This window comes from Rissa tridactyla, chromosome 2 (genome assembly GCF_028500815.1).
Source record: "Rissa tridactyla isolate bRisTri1 chromosome 2, bRisTri1.patW.cur.20221130, whole genome shotgun sequence".
In the NCBI taxonomy this organism is placed as follows: domain Eukaryota; kingdom Metazoa; phylum Chordata; class Aves; order Charadriiformes; family Laridae; genus Rissa; species Rissa tridactyla.
In genome coordinates, this window is record NC_071467.1 from 163,429,520 (window position 1) to 163,446,870 (window position 17,351).

Sequence of the window (17,351 nt, forward strand, 5' to 3'; positions counted from 1 at the left end):
ACACGGTGATTCCCCAAGAAGGTGGTGGAATGTCACTGGTGGATTAGAAGTCCTAAAAATATCAGTAAGAACCCATAAACTTTGGGGAGTCCTTCAGGAGAAACATGGGGCTATAAATGTGTGTAGTATTTTTAAAATCATACATCAAGTCGAACTGGCAATACCAGTGTAATTCCTGTCTTCAAGCATGGTAATTTGGACTCTTTTTTCTGGAAGCTTTTTTCTTGTTACTTCCTCTCATGTTTCTCGACATATGTTATTTATTAATAGTTAGCTGCTTCATTGCTGTAGCACAGTCTGCTGCTCAATATTATTACGTGCTGTTACATCCTAGCTGGCCCTTGTGGGATCTTATGCTAAGCAAAATGTCTAGCGTCTCTCTTCCTTGAACTTTATGCATACTCATATGCACACACGCACTCTCTCACGTGTATTTAGCCTCTGACACAGCCATACTTCTAGTTCAATCGGAGAGGAAATAATCAACAATCTGCTATAGTAAATATGAGTATATTAGGGATATGGACCAGATGTGAAGCCATATGCGTGAATGTCTTGCTGAATGAGACTTAAGTTAATCCAGAAATAATTAGTGGAAAAACAATCTTGTAATAAGTCTTGTCCAACAGAGCATATAGATCACTAAGCACATGCAGAAATATCAGATAGTACTGTACAGGCGTCTAGTTTACATCGTTCATGCTGTAGCTTTCATTGTAGAGAAAAAGGGACGCCAAAATGTTTTAGTTTAAAAAAAAAAAACCCAACACAACTGATAGGAGGAAGTTGAGAGTTGGACATAAGAGTAAATTGATTATCAACAGTTTGCCTCTGGAAAGATGAACGTTGAAAACTCCGATAATATTTCCTCATTTTAGTTTGGGAATGGGATTTCCCCAAAATATCCAGAAAAAAATTTTGTAAGTAATCCTAATCCTAACCCTAAATGTAAAACTACTACATAAATTAAGGGTCTGGTACGTGTGTAACTTTATCAGTCGTAAATCGATCTTGTACTGATGTCAGTTAGAGACAAGGCATTTAACTACTCTTTTTTTTTTTTTTTTTTCTTTTTTTTTATATATATCTCACAAACAGGAATTGGTGAACTTGCTTTTGACTGGTAAAGCTGTGTCCAATGTTTTCAACAATGTGATAGAGCTGGACTCTGGAAATGGCAACATCACAATTTTGAAAGGTATCACAAGCCGCAGTGATATCGGTTTGCTGTCTCTCTTCGAGCACTATGATGTTTGTCAGGTATGCTTTCCATTCTTCTGATTTTAAGTAAAAAGGAAACAATTAAATTTAAAATTGGCTTGGAGTGAGCGTAGCAGATAAGAAAGTATGGGCTTGATTTAGTTGCTCACACAGAAGCATCTTGTGCTGTTTTTGACGCACCAAGGCAGAGCGTGGTCTCCCTTCTGGATGCAGGTTCTGCGTCACAACTGCCACCCCTTGGTAAATGACTTGGGTGCTCTACAGCAGCTCAAATCTTACATGCCTGTGTCCTTTTCTAACTGATCTCCTGAAGCTGGAGTCAGCTTACAGACTAAAACACTTCTATTTAACTGGCTACTGTATAAATCCTGTGGAGGGTAAAACTGTTCAGCTGACTAAACGTAATTGTGTACTCTAGGCTGAGCTGAACAAGGTCCCCTGATTTTGTTCACTGTATCTCCATGACTTGTGGCCCAGCAGATGAGGTCCATTAGAAGATCTGGGCTTAGGGTCTGATGGTGCTCATTGATCATTTGGACAAAACAAAACAAACAACTTGCCAAACAATGCCATAAATCCACTAGATATGAGAGAGAAGGACTCACTGTCAGATTCACAACTCAATTGATGGGGCTTTGAGTAACCTGGTTTAGTAGGAGGTGTCCCTGCCCATGGCAAGGGGTTTGGAACTCGGTGATCTTTAAGGTCCCTTCCAACCCGAACCATTCTGTGATTCTATGGTTCTATGATTATAGTGGAGTTGAGACACCCAGGTCACATGTGGACACCTCTACCGTAGTCATGTATATATAAGCAACTGAATCTGAAGCTGAAACCCACTCTAAGCATTCAGTTTTCCTTGAGTTCCTACGCGATTGGGAGCCAGATGCGTTGAATCCTCTACTCCATGCTGTAATGGTGGTCGTATTGTATTAGTCGTATTGTATTAGCAGTAAAGAAGATAATAGACAATTAAAATAGCTGTCAGTATAATGCAAATGTTCTCTTTAACATGTCTTTGAAATTAGTATTCTAATTGTAGTCATGATGAAAATTAAAAGATAGTGTAAAATGTCAAAGAAGTGACAGCCATTAATTTGCCTCTGGAAATCTTGTATAAGGATTTCAGTGGTTCTCCCTCAACAGACATTGTTGTCAAGATGGACAGCTTTCCTAAAGACCTGTTCTATCTTAAACAGAGAATCTTGTGTTTGATGCAAGGATACTATTTGAAATTCTCTTCCTTGTGTTAGATGGTAGGTTAGGTAATTGTAACAGTCCCATCTGGATTTGCAGTCAGTGCCTCTATAAAAATTTGAAAGTGATTAGCAAAGAATTTGTTTGTACTGATCTGATATAAATGTGTGACTGAAAACAAAGCTTGGTTTTAACTGTTTTCCGTATGGCTAAAATCAGTTACATTTTCCTACTACTGACAAATTATAATTTTTGTTATTTTTAATTAACACAATCCTTTATGTTATCCACGAGATTATAATAAAGCTTAAATTCAGTCAAGACAGCGTATCAGCGTATCCAAATCAGATTAACTCAGAAAAAAGTAGACTAAAAATAAATTAGCTTCTGTGTCTAGTTCAAGCTCCTTGTCCTTTTCTATAAACAATGTAACATTTAAAACCTAAAAAAATGGTTATGCACCACTGTAGCATTTTTTCCATTCTCTAGTGAGGAAAATTACTTCTAAGCAGCAAAATGGTAAGTGAGGTCAGTGCAGGTAAGAGCTATTTCTTTCCCATCTGCCCTCTAAAAATAAAATAAAAAGTTACCCAGAGAATCAGACACTGTCTTCCACTTATTCTGCAAATTACACGGCGGAGGGGGTCTGTTTCTTCTGCTACTGTGCTTGCTCTTGCATGGGGGCTGGACTCGAGCAGTCATCTGTGCTCCAGCCCAGTGACTCTTAATCAGTTACAGAAGCTCCAGCAGACATAGTTTACTCTTTTTTCAGTCTATGCTAGTGAGGCATCTGATGCAAATTGTCTTACTTTTGATTAAGAACATCTGTGAGGGCTCTGCATTTCAGCTGGTACGTCTCAGCACGAGCTGCAATGCCTGCCTTAGGACTAGAGCAAAACTCAGATTCTGGTGGACTTTGCCCTCAGGTCTGGGGAGTCTCCACTGTGGCTTCAGCATGAGGGGCCAGATTGTGCTTTCTGTTACAAAGGTATTAGTTTAGAACAATATAGAAAAAAGAAATGTCACTGACAGTTTGCAGTACTGGGACCGAGAATAGAATTTGCCTGTAAGTCTTTTGAACTGACTCTTTTCTTCCTCTCAGTGTTTCGGTAAGTAGATTCAGCATCCAATTACACTGTGGCTATGAGGATGGTAACTGAAGCCAGTAATGGAAAAGGACTGTCAGTTTTGGATGGTGGGGTTTTTTTTTTGTTTGTTTCCAAGAGTAAGAAAATCCTGAGCGTGATATATGGTGAATCATAGACATGAGAGTTGGAAAACTCCTTTTAGGTCATATCCAGCCAATCTCTCAGGGGATAATTCAGGATATTTTTATGTCCTGTTATATAGCAGGCTTTCTTTTAAAAATCTCTATCCATGAAGTTCCTGACTTTTTGTTCAGATGGCCATTTATTAGTTGATTTTAGTGCATATAACTGTGATCTTACCTTTTTTCTCACACATCTCTACTTTAAAATATGAGGAAGTGCAAATACAGATTTGCAGGTACCTGCGAATGTGGAGAATTTAATATCTACTACACAGCTTGTGCTTTGGGTGTACTAATATTAAATCTGACTGTTCATTTACTTAGTTTCCTCTGATTATCATTCCTACTTCTAATCCAGCCTGCCCCCTAAACAATTCATCCCCATCCGCTAGACATTTGCAAGCTGATGTAACAGTTCCTCCCTTTTTCATCAGTGCATCCTGTCCAAAGCTTATTTTTATTGCTCTACTGTAGACTTCTTCCAACTTACTGATGCATTTAGGAAGAGATATGCAAGAGTCCAGGCTAGATGCAGTAAATCCACATAGAGAAAGATTTCTATATCATTTTATCTCCCTTATCTGATATGTGGAGTATTTGTATATAATCCACAATTTCCTTGGCATTTCTTTTGAGGTGAAAATATCATGAGGGCATGAGAACTGAATAAATCCTTCTGTCAAACTTCAACAGTAGCAAATCAAAACAAAATGATCAGTACCTTTTTTCCCAGTGATTCCCTGAAGAATCACTCTGTTGCTGATCCAGTAATCTCTTTCAGTGGATCATGACGAATGTGTTTATCTTGCCTGATTGTAAAAATGTGTTCTTCATGTAATTTGTCTGGAATTGTTAATGTCTAATCGTCGCTCTTAGTCCAACTTATCACCATACTCAGCGTATTTTTTGTAATGTAATTGCTTGCTTCGAATTATTTCACAATGACAGATGGATTCATTCAATCTATTTCATATGCAAACATTTAGTTTCATAGTGAGATTCCATATTTTGATGCAAAAAAGCTAAAAGTCCAATTCTGTTACTTTTTGGTCGATGAGTTACACGTCTTTGCATTTCTTTTCTTTGTGCTAAACCCATATTTAAGCTATATTCATTCCATCTGATCTTACACATTTAACTAAGAAGCCTAAAGTAAGATTTTAGGTTTCTTGGAATTTCTTTAGAGCTCGTAAAGCAATAGAAACATTTCCGAAAGCTGGTCAGCCCACATAAAATTGGTGCCCCTCTGTTTGCTGGGCTGCAGCATCCAGCAGTTTAGCAGTAGGTTCAGGGAAGCTGAGTCATTTCTGCAGCGGGACAAGACCTCAGGGAAAAGGGTGAGGCACAGAAGTTGGGCAGGGCCAGTTATAGAATTTCTGAGTGAGAAAGTCCCTAAAATCAGAGTCTTTGGTCTAAAAGCCATGTTAAAATTACAGGTGAACAAACTTTGAATGATGAAATGCTCTTTTCAAAACTTTTTGCGATGCTAAAAGTAGAAACAGATGGAACGAGATGCTCCTCATATTTATACCAGATCATTTAAGAGACTAACAGCGACAAAAGGGAAGAATAATCTGCATTCTGATCTGAAGAATTTAAAAGATAATACTATCATTATTATCATTATTAATAATGATAATAACAATAACAATATCTAGCATTTATGTGTAATTTCCTGTGAATAGATCTGTACTTTGCAAAAGGGACAAGTATCATTACCATTTTATAGGAGGGGTGACAGACAAACAAAAGTCAAAGTGCTTGTCCCACTAAGTCATCCAGTAAGCTACTGGCTGAACTGCGAAGAGAGTACAGGCATTCTGAGTCTCTCGTTCTAAAGTTAGTAAGATACTGCCTGATGAGTTTGGCCATCCTTCTGAAATGCTTTTTGAAACTACTTTAGGTATGTGCTGTTGTACATGAAGTAATGGAAATATTCAAAGTTGTTTGTCTCTTGTGAACCTTGACTGATTCTTCGTCTTCACTGATTCTCTCCTGCTTTTAACCTGTCCTGCTACAGTAGTTAAACCTCCTGTCATCTGACCTCCCAAACTCACCCTGCTCACTAGGTCCAAGTCTCTGCCTCAGGTGTCAGCATTTTAGGAGACGGATGCTTTTTACTTTTTGCATTTCTGAAAATGAAGAAAGAACATAGCATTGACAAAGAAGCTATGCTCATTTTTCCCATTTTTTTAAAAAAGAGGGAAACATAAATAAACATAATTTATTCATTAAAATTCCACAGATGGGAAATATTATCTGCGGTCCTTTTGATGAAACCAGCACACTCTGTGCCATAACAAGACCCACTTGAATTATTAAATTCAGCACACATGCTCTGTCTTCTGGCACCTCACCTGTTTATTTGCCCTGCGGAACGTCCTTCCTATAACCTTCTTCGCTGGGAAATATGTCTGCTAAACAGGCTCCTTTCTCAGTCAGATGGACTGGATTCAAGCCAGGTCACTGGTGGGGTTGCGGAGGGGGAGGTGGAGAAAGAGGTTTTTAACCATCTCGTTTAAGAAACCAACAACAAAAATATGCATGTGCAGAATGGAAACTGATGGTTGGTTTTAATTTTCCATTTATTTTTCAGTAATGGGTGTGCGGTAGATACTGTGCTGCACAAATGCGTTCGGCAAGGGACCCTGCTGTTTATGTAAGACATTTGTGAGCACCATTGTGGGCAAAAACATGTGATACATACAAGTTTGACTGAAACAAGGCTGACAAAGCATTGGCCATTGAAAAAGTCTGTCCTTCATTCCTTGTTTTTACATCTCCCTTTCTAGCCTGGAACTGAAGTTTTCTTTAATGAAGCCCTATTGTCCTCCTACTTATCCATGGACAGTTATTTTCCCAGAGGCCAGTCACTGTGGCTGGGATATTGGCATTGACTTCTTGTCAACGTCCATCCAAATAAAACAGAATCACGGAGTTTTTGTTTAAGACAATAAGAATAACAAACCCCACATATTTAAAAGAGTTCTGCATGCTTTGCAAACAGACAAAACAGAAAATGATAAGTCAAATATTTTCCACATGTCTCTCTACATTATAAATAGCTGCATTTGGATCTGGATTTATCCCATGTAACTTTAGGTCCTTTATAGGCTGAAAATACTTCAGGTAATAAGAGTCCAGCCAACTCCCTTTACACCTGATGAACAGAGGGGTCTAAATTTCTGACAATACCCATCTCTTCCTTGTTTGATTTTACAGATAGCCAAAGCCTATAGGGGCCAGCCTAAGTTAGAGAGCCTCGAAATTTATGCTGAAGAGTTAAGTGGAGTGAATCTTGACCTGTCTTTGTCATTGCAGTGATGTAACTTACTGAACTGAATTATAAACTCATGGGAATGGCAAAGTGCTGAAGTCTGAGTGAGGGCCTGAATCTTCCTCAACATTTCTTCGCTTGATGGGACATACCAGAAAAACAGCTGAATGGGACAAGAAAGGGACAATAAAGAAAAGATTCTGAGGCTACCTGGCGCCCTGACATCTGTTTGCTTTGCCACAACTGCTGTCTGCTTTTGTGTTGTGGCAGCAAAAGAGAACTTTACTCAAAAGCCAGTGCTTTCCAGGAGCCTTTTCTTTGGTTTGGTAGTCCTGGGACTGAACACACAACTCTTTCTGTTCTTCTTCATTTATGTTGCCCTTTTTCCCCCCCAATTCATCATCATAAGGATTTAATTTTCTACAACAGAAAGGATTCAAAGCTGCAGAGAAATTATCTAGTGCTCCCACATAGCAGTAATGTTTGCTACTACAATTTATAAATATCTGGCTAAAAGTTCTTCAATTTCTGCCTAACCTGGCATAGTCATTACATTATGCATACTCGGAATGTCAGATATTGTGAAAATTAATTTTGTTTTTCTTAATCTGATTGAAATGAAATGCATGTTAATGGCAATAACTTTACCCTCACAGTGTCCCTTAACTATATACAAATATAATAGTAATATGGCTGACCTGGTGTTTGAATAGTGCTGGTGGAATAGGTGAACTGAGTCACTGGTGTTCTTCATCACCCAGGGGCTATTGCAAGGGTATCTGTTTTCACACCATTGACACTTCAGCCTTAACACTGTTGGAACATTGTTTAATATTAATTCACTAGAGGTCATTGCAGTTGTGGGGAAAAAAACATTGACAGAACAAACAATAGGCTGTGGCCTGTAACTGTGGAAGCTTGGTGTAATTATCCTTTTGTCTATCAGTCCAATTGTATTCAGTACAACTGGTAATTACTTGACAGAACCCAGACCTTTGTGGAATCACATGGGTCTCAGGACTGCAGTATATGATTACTTTGGAAAATAAGCACCTATTCAGGCAAATAAACATAAAGCAAGAAATGACTGAATATAATTTTACTTTAAAAAAAAAAAAAAGAATTAAAGTCCAACGAGCAAGGAAGTGAAATTTTATTCAGTGATAACAAAAATCCTGGAGAAAAATGCCATCACAGTAGCCATATCCAGTGATCGCCCTTGTGTTTGATATCATCTTCTCTTCTTTAATCATGGCCACTGCATAGGAGTGATAACCTAATGTTTGTTTCTTTTCAAGGTAAATTGTGTAATGGACTCCAAGAAACACAGAATCTAGCTAATATTTCTTGTTTGTTTCTTTTGGTATACACATGGCAAAAGATAGCCTTGTTCAATGAGCAAATTAAATCTGAATGGTGAAGTACCATACACCCGTTCTGGCAGATATATTGGAATAATTCTCCAGCAATAAATATTCTTCTGTAGATTTAATTTCACCATTGTGTGAATACACGCTCAATTCACATGTGGAAAAAGACCGCCCGTCGTGTTGAAAATGAAGCCTTTGAAGGTGCTTGCTTTTGAAAGGCTGACATTTTCCAAAGATGAGAATTGTGTCCCTGAAATTTATGAGCATTCTTGAGGGATTTGTAAGGGAGAGGATTAGGGTTAGTGCAGTCTCCACAGGAACTGAAAACATGCAGCATGAAAGACACCTAATTCATTCCCCGTCTTGCTTTTTTTTTTGCCTGAATAAGATTAATGTGCATGCTCGAAAACGAATATTTTAATTGTATTACATTATTACTTTTTAATGCATTGCAATACTGCAAAAGCCCTTAACAAAAGTAATGACATTTAATAAATGGATTCTGATTTGCCTTTGGAAGTCAGAGCCAGCATTACACAGGGCAGCATGCAGCAGCTGGAAGGAAGGGCCCCATTCTCTGGCAAGCACTTGTTGGATGACATGCTCTGCGTTTAAAGGGTTTCCTGAGGAGTCAGAACACTGGGTGTCTGTGCTTGTTCTTCCCTGTCCTGCTTCAAGATCCTGTTATATTCCAGGATCACTACCACCAACCAACTTGGTCAGTCAATTGAAGAAGCATTCAGATAAATGAGTCCAGTTAAATGAGGCCATACTTTTAGTCTACTCAACAATTGATGCTTGAAGAAGTAGGCAAAGGAATCCTCACAATGAGGATTGTCCTTACTTTGTCAGTAGCATGGTTCCATGTTGTATCATGTAGAGAAAAAATCTAGACACGTTTTGGGGAATGCTATGGGAGCGAGAAGTTCCTTGTAGGAAATCTAGACAAAGTTTTGGGGGAGGAAGAAATTTTAGCCTTATGGATAAAAACCATTCCATGCCGCTTGACCTTAAAGCTGAGGAACAAATCCTGGACCTGTTTAATCTACTACTGTAGCAATTACCTGAGGTATCTGGAGAACCAGAAACCCCTAGAAGGTGATGACAGTGGGACAGAGAGACAAGTAGTTTTGGGGATAAGCACACCTGTAGTGACTAGCCAACATCTGGAATGCAATTTGGTGTTAAAGGCAGCAGCTAATCCTCAACTAGTACAATTGACATAACTGTAATGAAAACTCCCTTTTTATAGGAGATGATAATTTGACCTGCATGTATTTATACTTTCCTTATTGTCTTAAAGTTCATGCCCTTGCCGCCTTCTACAAGCATTGTAATTGAAAGCTAAACACATTTGGAAAATGTTCCTACAGACCTTACTCGTCTGAACAATTTGTCCAAACTTCAATAGGTCTGTTCATGTGAGTGAGAGCTGGAGTGGATGTGTGGTTTGAAACAGTTCTGTATCTCTCCAATCTTGTTTTGTCAAATCTCGTTTGATGAAGCTTGGAAGTCACTTTAGCAGACATACGTAGGAAGAACGCATTTTTAGGAGAAGACTGGCTGTTCCTTTTTGGCTTTGATTTATCTGCATACTAAAATATGCATGTTTGTGAAACTGAATCTTTTAATCCGTATCCTTCCAATTTGCCATCTTTTGTTAACGTCTGCGTATTTCCGTTCTTGATAACTCCTGTTACGAGTATTTTTGTAAACTTGTAAAAAAAATTATGTACTTTTAAGCCAAGAATTTACATAAAGAGCAAACCTGTTGTATAAAAGGCTGTTTTAAATAGATATTAGCAAAATAATGAGTCAGGGAACAGTGACTTAGTTAGCTATAGACTTGTTATCTAACATCTGAAGAAATTCTCAGTGGGGAAGATAAATGATTTTGTACTCATGTAACACTTCAGATGTAAATTCTAAATCTCAATAATAAAAACCCCAACACAATCCTTATCACTTAGGATGATCTTTAAACTTCTAATTACAACAGCATATATGTTGGCTTTTGCCTTTTAGCAGTATATCGGCTGACATTTGTACCTGCGTGCCCAAGGTGAAGAACTGAGGGCTGTACTGTAGAACCTGTATTCACAAAGCTGTATCTAGAAAACGTGTATGAGAGTTTTTCTGTTAAAAGTCTTCCAGTTTCCACTAGCACCCACTGCATATGCTGAAGCATGATTTAAATCCCATAGTGATAAAGTATCAATAGGCAGAGATTATTTCTGTACATTATCTCACTAGCCATGTAACTATGCAAAAACTATTCAAAACTTCCTGAGCTTCTAAACTAGCAAAGTTTCTTCGATCCATGTGTCTGTATTATGGAGACAGAAACTGATGTTGTATTTCTGTGCACATACATTTGCACACTTGGCTGCCATCCCTTATTTTGCAGATTGGTAGCATACCAGCAGTGCAACATCTGTTTAGCAGAGGATACATAAACCTGGGGATAAAATAAAGACGGTTATACCCAGCATCCTGCACAGGAGTGATTCTGTCTACTGTAAGAATATTAAGCAGAGCTGTAGTCAGAAACATTCCACTGAAGGCAAAAAGTTTTATTTTAGTTTTTAGTTTCCCTGGGTGATTTATCAAAGATACAAAAAAGCAACAATTTCAAGGCAGAAAAAAAAAAGTATTATTTTGAACTTATAATACAGCTTTCAATGACAGAAATATAGCGAATAATAAATATCTGTTGTAGCTGAATATTAAAATCCCAGCTAGGAGTAATAAGTCTTCTTTTCTACGTTAAACAATCTAATCACTATTTTTACTCTATTATTTACTACTGAAGGGGCTAAAATCATTAACTGATACTTCAGCTCTGAAGCAGCAGATGCACTCCATGCAATAGGAGGATGGTATCTGTCTCAGAACACATTAGTGTGAGGTGAAGAAAATACTACAAGATATTCCCTGACCTCAGGGGATGCGGGAAACTTCCATGACTCATTTTATATCAGCATATATTAAGTTTCAAAACCATGGAGACACTCCCCCAGGTATTAAAGCATATATATATCTGCCTTCGAAAGCAAATTCCATGAGAAGTAACAGATATGAGCCTAAATGTACATAAAACTAGCCTCAATCCTTTGCCAGGCTTGAACCATAAAGACTATGGGATGAAGCAGCAGAAAACATTGGTTAAGGGAAACATAGATCAAAGCAGTTACTTACAAATCCAAAGAATTTTTGTAGTAGCCCGCATTTTAAATAGCTGGTAGATTTAAGAGTAATACTTAAAATCAGTAATGAGTATGAAAATCATTTGTGTGCAATTTTGTACGGAATATTTAGGATATTTATAAGTATACTTTCAAACTTTCAAAAGGCAGGCAAAAGCTTAGAAAAGGCATCTACTACAGAAATTGTTGATTTTTTTTTCATAGAATCATAGAATCATTTAGGTTGGAAAAGACCTTTAAGATATCAAGTCCAAGTGTTTCAGCTGAGAATATTTCATTTGTAAGAATAATGAATCAAAAGAAGTGCTTCTGTTACTGCTTTCTTCTAGTAGCTGAAAATATTTTGCATGAAGGGAGTGTGAAGCTAGAAGAATATGCTAAAATGAAGGGAATGTGTTGCATTCTTAATCCAAGAAAAGATGTTGGTCTCAGTTTATTTGCCTGCACAGGGGTGTCTCGTCATCTGAGATCCTACGAAGTCTCTTGCCTGGCTTCTGGGTACTGTTGCATAAGAGCACGGTCTCCTATTGATCTCCTGTAGTATTCCTGACCTAAACGCCCTGTGGTTTTATAGCTATTGCAGAGGATAGGCTTTCATTTCGTTCTGATCATCTGGGATATGATCTTTTTGCTGTGAGGTTACTACAGCTGGATTTCATTACCTGTCCATAACTCAAGGCCAGATACTTGGTTTATATGTTCAATGATTTACCAGAGCTATCTTGGTCTGCTTCATCAGCAGTATACAATGAGCCTTCATTAGTGTTTGCAGACTACAATAAATAAGTGATCTTATACATCTTATGTGTTCTACAACGAATTCTTTCTCCCCTGTGATGTTCTAATCTTTTGTATCTTTCTTTCAGGTTGGCTGTTACTTGAAGACCCCTAAATACCCAATTTGGTTGGTATGCAGTGAAAGCCACTTCAGTGTGCTATTTTGTTTGGAAAAGGATTTACTGGGTGACTGGAAAACAGAGCGGAGATTTGATCTATATTATTATGATGGCTTGTCCAACCAGGAAGAAGAAATACGGTTAACAGTTGGTAGGTACAATTCAGTAACTCTGCGTTTCATCTCTGGTGGTGGCAACAGCATCACATCAGAAAAAAGAATCCAATAGTACAAACAATGACAGTCTCGGGCATTAAAGATTATTTGTGTGCCTGCGCCCTAATTTCCATAATTAATTTTGGTAATTAACTGGGAAATTAGATTTCACAAGGAAATTTTGAGGATAAGCTTTTGAAAGGGTTAAAAGTGAGCATGTGCTACTTTATACAGACTGGTAAATCTTTCAGTGACGCCGATTTCCAAGGAACAGATTGTGATCTGGTCTGTTCATGCTCCCGGGACCATAAACCGTATTTAACTACTCTCATTCTCCTTCACAGCTTCGCACAGTGTTTCTACAGGCAGAAAGTGTAATTCTCCTGTTCCCCAACCCTACATGCCTGTAGTAAAATGAGCAGAGAGGGTGAGGAAGTGTGAAATCCTTGCCTCCCAAACCAGCTACTTCAGAAGGTGGCAGGAATCTGCTAACAATGTCTAGTGTCTTACCTACTTTTAAGCATACCTGGAAACACAAACATGCAAAAAATCTGACTTGTTCACTCATTCTTTCAGGAAACCATGCCAAATTATGCAGCTGCTTTTACAGAAATTATGTATTTCTCCAACTGTAAGGCATTTGTAAGAGAAGTTTCTGATGCTTAGAAAGCTCCTACTTATTGCCATAAGATATTCTTGACCACTGAATACCTATTTGCTAATAATATCCTACTTATGTTTTCTTTCCTTCAATATATTTATACAATCTTATCAAATTCCTTCTGAATCTTAAGGAGCCACTTTGTTGTAGTCTCCTCTTTAAAAATAAGGTGTCTGTATTCCTTGTTTGCACCTACATTCTGGTTCTTGGACAGGATTAGTTATACACGGGTGTTTTATGTTCTAATTGAGGCTATGGGGCAAAGCTGTTTGTGTTGTGGGAGTGCTGGGGGCTTTAGCATCTCCCAAGATTTGGTAGTGAATTCAGTTGTCTTTCTGCCAGTTATTTATCCTCTTATTTTAATTAAAATCCCTGTCATTCTATTGTAGTGATCATATTATATGTTATCTCAAAAAAACGCGTAATGTTTACAGGACTATAGTTACCCGCTGGTTCCCACATGGTCTGTCGGAGATAAAAGATTATTTGTAAGTGACACAGATGATATAGTTCAGCATAGGACTAGAGAGATTGAGACGCTTTTTTTCTATGTGTTGGACCATGTAACACACAGTTCAAAACAGATGTCCTTATCTGTCTTTTTATCATAAATAAATCAGGAAAAGTTCCAAAATCCAGAGCTACCAAGCACTCTGAAATCCCTGGATGAGAAAGCGCTCAGTTTGTGTACATTTTTCTCTTTACTGTTCAACCTGTCACGGCATATCTGTATATTTCTCCTTAAACACTAAACTTGCATTGAGAGGTAGATATCTTTTTGCTCTGGCTGTAGCGTCTTCCAGGGATGTGTCCTTGTAAATCCTTTGTTATCTGTGAAATTCTGCAAAAGGCTGTAAAATGCAAATAATTTCATCATTCCAGGGAAACGCTTTCCTAGTTTGAACTAGTACCTTAGTTCAAAGGGTAAACCTTTGTTAGGTCTGGAGAAAAGCTGGAATTACTTTACAACAATACTGCTCCTCCTTTCTAGTATATACAGTTAGTGCCTGCCTGTGTTGACATCTACAATATGTCATCTCCAAGTGAAGATATAGGGAATTTTTGTACAATTTCTTTTAATAAATCATTCTTCTGTCTCCTTGGTACATACCTTCAACTCAGTATCCTTTTAAAGGTGTTTTCAAAAAGCAGCTGAATAATTGCTGAGAAGACTATAACTGAATTTCTCAGAAGATTCTTCCAGAGCCATAGACACCATCCTCAGCCCGTTTGCAGATCCCACAGAAGATAGCACAAACAGTGAAATCAGCAGAAGTTCAAACACTGGAGACACCTTCTAGGGAACAGTTTTTTCCCTGTGGTTAAGATGAGATTATTCCAATGCAAAAAAGTCTTCTGAAAAGGTGATTAATAAAACATCACTTCCTAAGGTTGTCCTTTAAAATATGAGCAGTAGCAGTATTTCTTCTTTCAGTAATTGTTTGTTCAGATTCCACTGTTCTGAACCTGTGCTCATCAAATCTCCTGAATAGCAGGTTTTCCTATATCTGTGCCGGCGCTCGGTTTCTCACTACCCTTAGCTTAGAATATAAGTGAAGATATAAGAGATCATAGAATCATAGAATAGTTTGGGTTGGAAGGGACCTTTAAAGTCATCTAGTCCAATCCCCTTGCCATGAGGAGGGACATCTTCAACTCGATCATGTTGCTCAGAGCCCTCCAACCTGACCTTGAATGTTGCCAGGGATGGGGCATCCACCACCTCTGTGGGCAACCTGGGCCAGTCTTTCACCACCCTCATTGTAAAAAGTTTCTTCCTTCTATCTAGTCTAAATCTTCCCTCTTTTAGTTTAAAACCATTACCCCTTGTCCTGTCACAACAGGCCCTGCTAAAAAGTTTGCCCCCATCTTTCTTATAAACCTCCTTTAGGTACTGGAAGGCCACAATAAGGTCTCCCTGGAGCCTTCTCTTCTCCAGGCTGAACAACCCCAACTCTCTCAGTCTTTCCTCACAGGAGAGGTGTTCCATCCCTCTGGTCATTTCTGTGGCCCTCAATGGAAGAGTGTAACATCAATGTGCCTTGCTCCAAGTGAGTTATACGAAACACTTTGACACAGTTTGTTAGTTTATTATTGTCGTTAAAAGTTCCTAGAGGGGTCCAAATACCCCTCTAGGGTAAAAGAGGCCCTTTGAAACTTAAAAGATTCCTGTGTACCTCAGTTCTTGAGGATCTAGGAGAAACCTGCCTATACTCTATGTACTTTCAAATATTGTCTGTTTCCTACTACTCCACCCCTTAGAGTCATTCAGAGTTTTCTGCATGCATTTATACCAACAAGATCAAGGCAAGGGAGAGCCAGGTCCTCTCTATGACGCGAGGAAGCCAGATATATCTGAGACTGGCATCTGGGAATGTTAAGAGCAATTGCCTCCCATCCTGTCTACATCAGTCTCAGTGAAGCAGACCCATATTCTACACCCTGTCGTGGCATCATTTGTTTCTTTCAACCTGCCCATTGGCTGGATGACGGACAGAAAAAGAAAAAAAAGAAAAAAAACCTAGTCTGCTGCAGTTTAAAATGTTATACTCCAAAACAGGAAACAGCTGAGCAGACTGACATCCAAGCTGGTCTCAGGATGTTTTCTCTCTGGGAAGTTCAGCGACTACTTTCACTGTTGACAGATCCAGTGTCTGAGACACTGACCTCTCTGTTTTCCCCGGAACAGTGCAATTGCCTCTCCGTCCCAAAGGAATGCTCACAGCCTGTGGTAACTCTCTTATCCAACAAACTCTGTCTTCTCTCGTCTGTGCTTTCTCGACAGTCGAGGGACAATCTTCTTTTCCAGGGTGAAAGAATCTTAACCCAGTTTGGACTGGACCTGGGATTTCCTATTCAAGGGTAGGACTCCCCCTGTCCTTAGTATCTGAGTAATGAAAATTGCTTTCTTAGTAATTATCATCATTTGTACAATTAACAATTGCAATTACATTAACAAGTACAATTACAATTAACATCAATTGTAAAATAAAAAACCTCATGACAGCCCTCCAGCATATTCTTTCACTTTCTAATCCATGTTTTCCTTGAAACCATTTCTATATTAGTAAACTAACCGGGGTCGGGGCATGAATCTGAACACTGTCCCATGGTCATCCTTACTGTTAAGCAGTCAGCACAATTCTGAGCAAGTTTCTGGCCCAGAACAACTCATACTGGGCACATTCTGGGGACCGTTCCCAACAGCAAGTTTGTATTCATTTCCCCCCTTACAGCCTTTAGCCTGCCATCACATCAACAGGCAGTAGACCTTGAACTAAACGGGTTCAAGAGAGGACGAAGCCATGAGTGCCACACTGTCCACGCTAAGGTCAGCTGTAAAGCCCGTGCCATTTGCAGAGCCATAGTCGTGGTAGCCGCTGGGAGCATTCCTGGCCCTGTCTGTGGTTACTGTTCAGATGGTGTGAACAAAGGCATGAGATTGTATTCAAGTGCCAGAAGTGCTCACCTTGCAGGGTGTTTCAATCCAAAGCGGATACGTGCCTATTGGGAGCTGGGAGACTTACAGTGGGAGTGGCAGTCCGTCACTTCCATGGGTGGGGTTCCTAGAAGTTACTGCGATATTCTATATGAATAGAATAGCCATTAATAACATTTGATATGTCTCTGCAGACACAACTCAAATGTGCGCTGAAGATAAAGAAAATGATCTTACTCCTCCACTTGAGCATTGTATTAGGACAAAGTAAGTGAAAACTACATTTTTTACTACAGATATTTTCAGTTATTGATATAAATAATATATATAAGGCTGGAGTGTGATAAAAAATATTACAGCCAGTAATCTTGCAAAATTACTGCTCGAAAATCATAAAGGATCTCTGTAGACCATGCTGTGATAATATGTATTCCACATTTTATTGTGTGCTCTTGTAGTTAATATCAAACGGGCTAAGGCGCTCAATTCATTCTTAGAGGAACCTTCATTACACCACCAAGAACTGACAGAACCAAATTCAGTTTGAGAGCGCAACTCGATTTCAATAGATCTAAAATTGGTATTCCTCGAAGTGATTGGTTCCTATTGCAGAGGTATAATGAGAAAAGGAGAAAATTTCTTCCAGCTTCATCAGTCTT

General features: G+C 38.7%; 1 protein-coding gene across 2 annotated transcripts in view; it reads left to right on the forward strand.

Annotated features, from left to right (window-relative positions):
* The window catches only part of MINDY4 (MINDY lysine 48 deubiquitinase 4), an 81,737-nt gene that overhangs the window by 55,795 nt on the left and 8,591 nt on the right, over positions 1 to 17,351 (forward strand). For both annotated transcript variants that reach the window (XM_054192667.1, XM_054192669.1), the window contains exons 15-17: positions 1,099 to 1,260; positions 12,408 to 12,588; positions 16,887 to 16,959. In XM_054192667.1, coding sequence (XP_054048642.1) covers positions 1,099 to 1,260; positions 12,408 to 12,588; positions 16,887 to 16,959 — 416 coding nt within the window. The remainder of the gene's footprint in view (positions 1 to 1,098; positions 1,261 to 12,407; positions 12,589 to 16,886; positions 16,960 to 17,351) is intronic.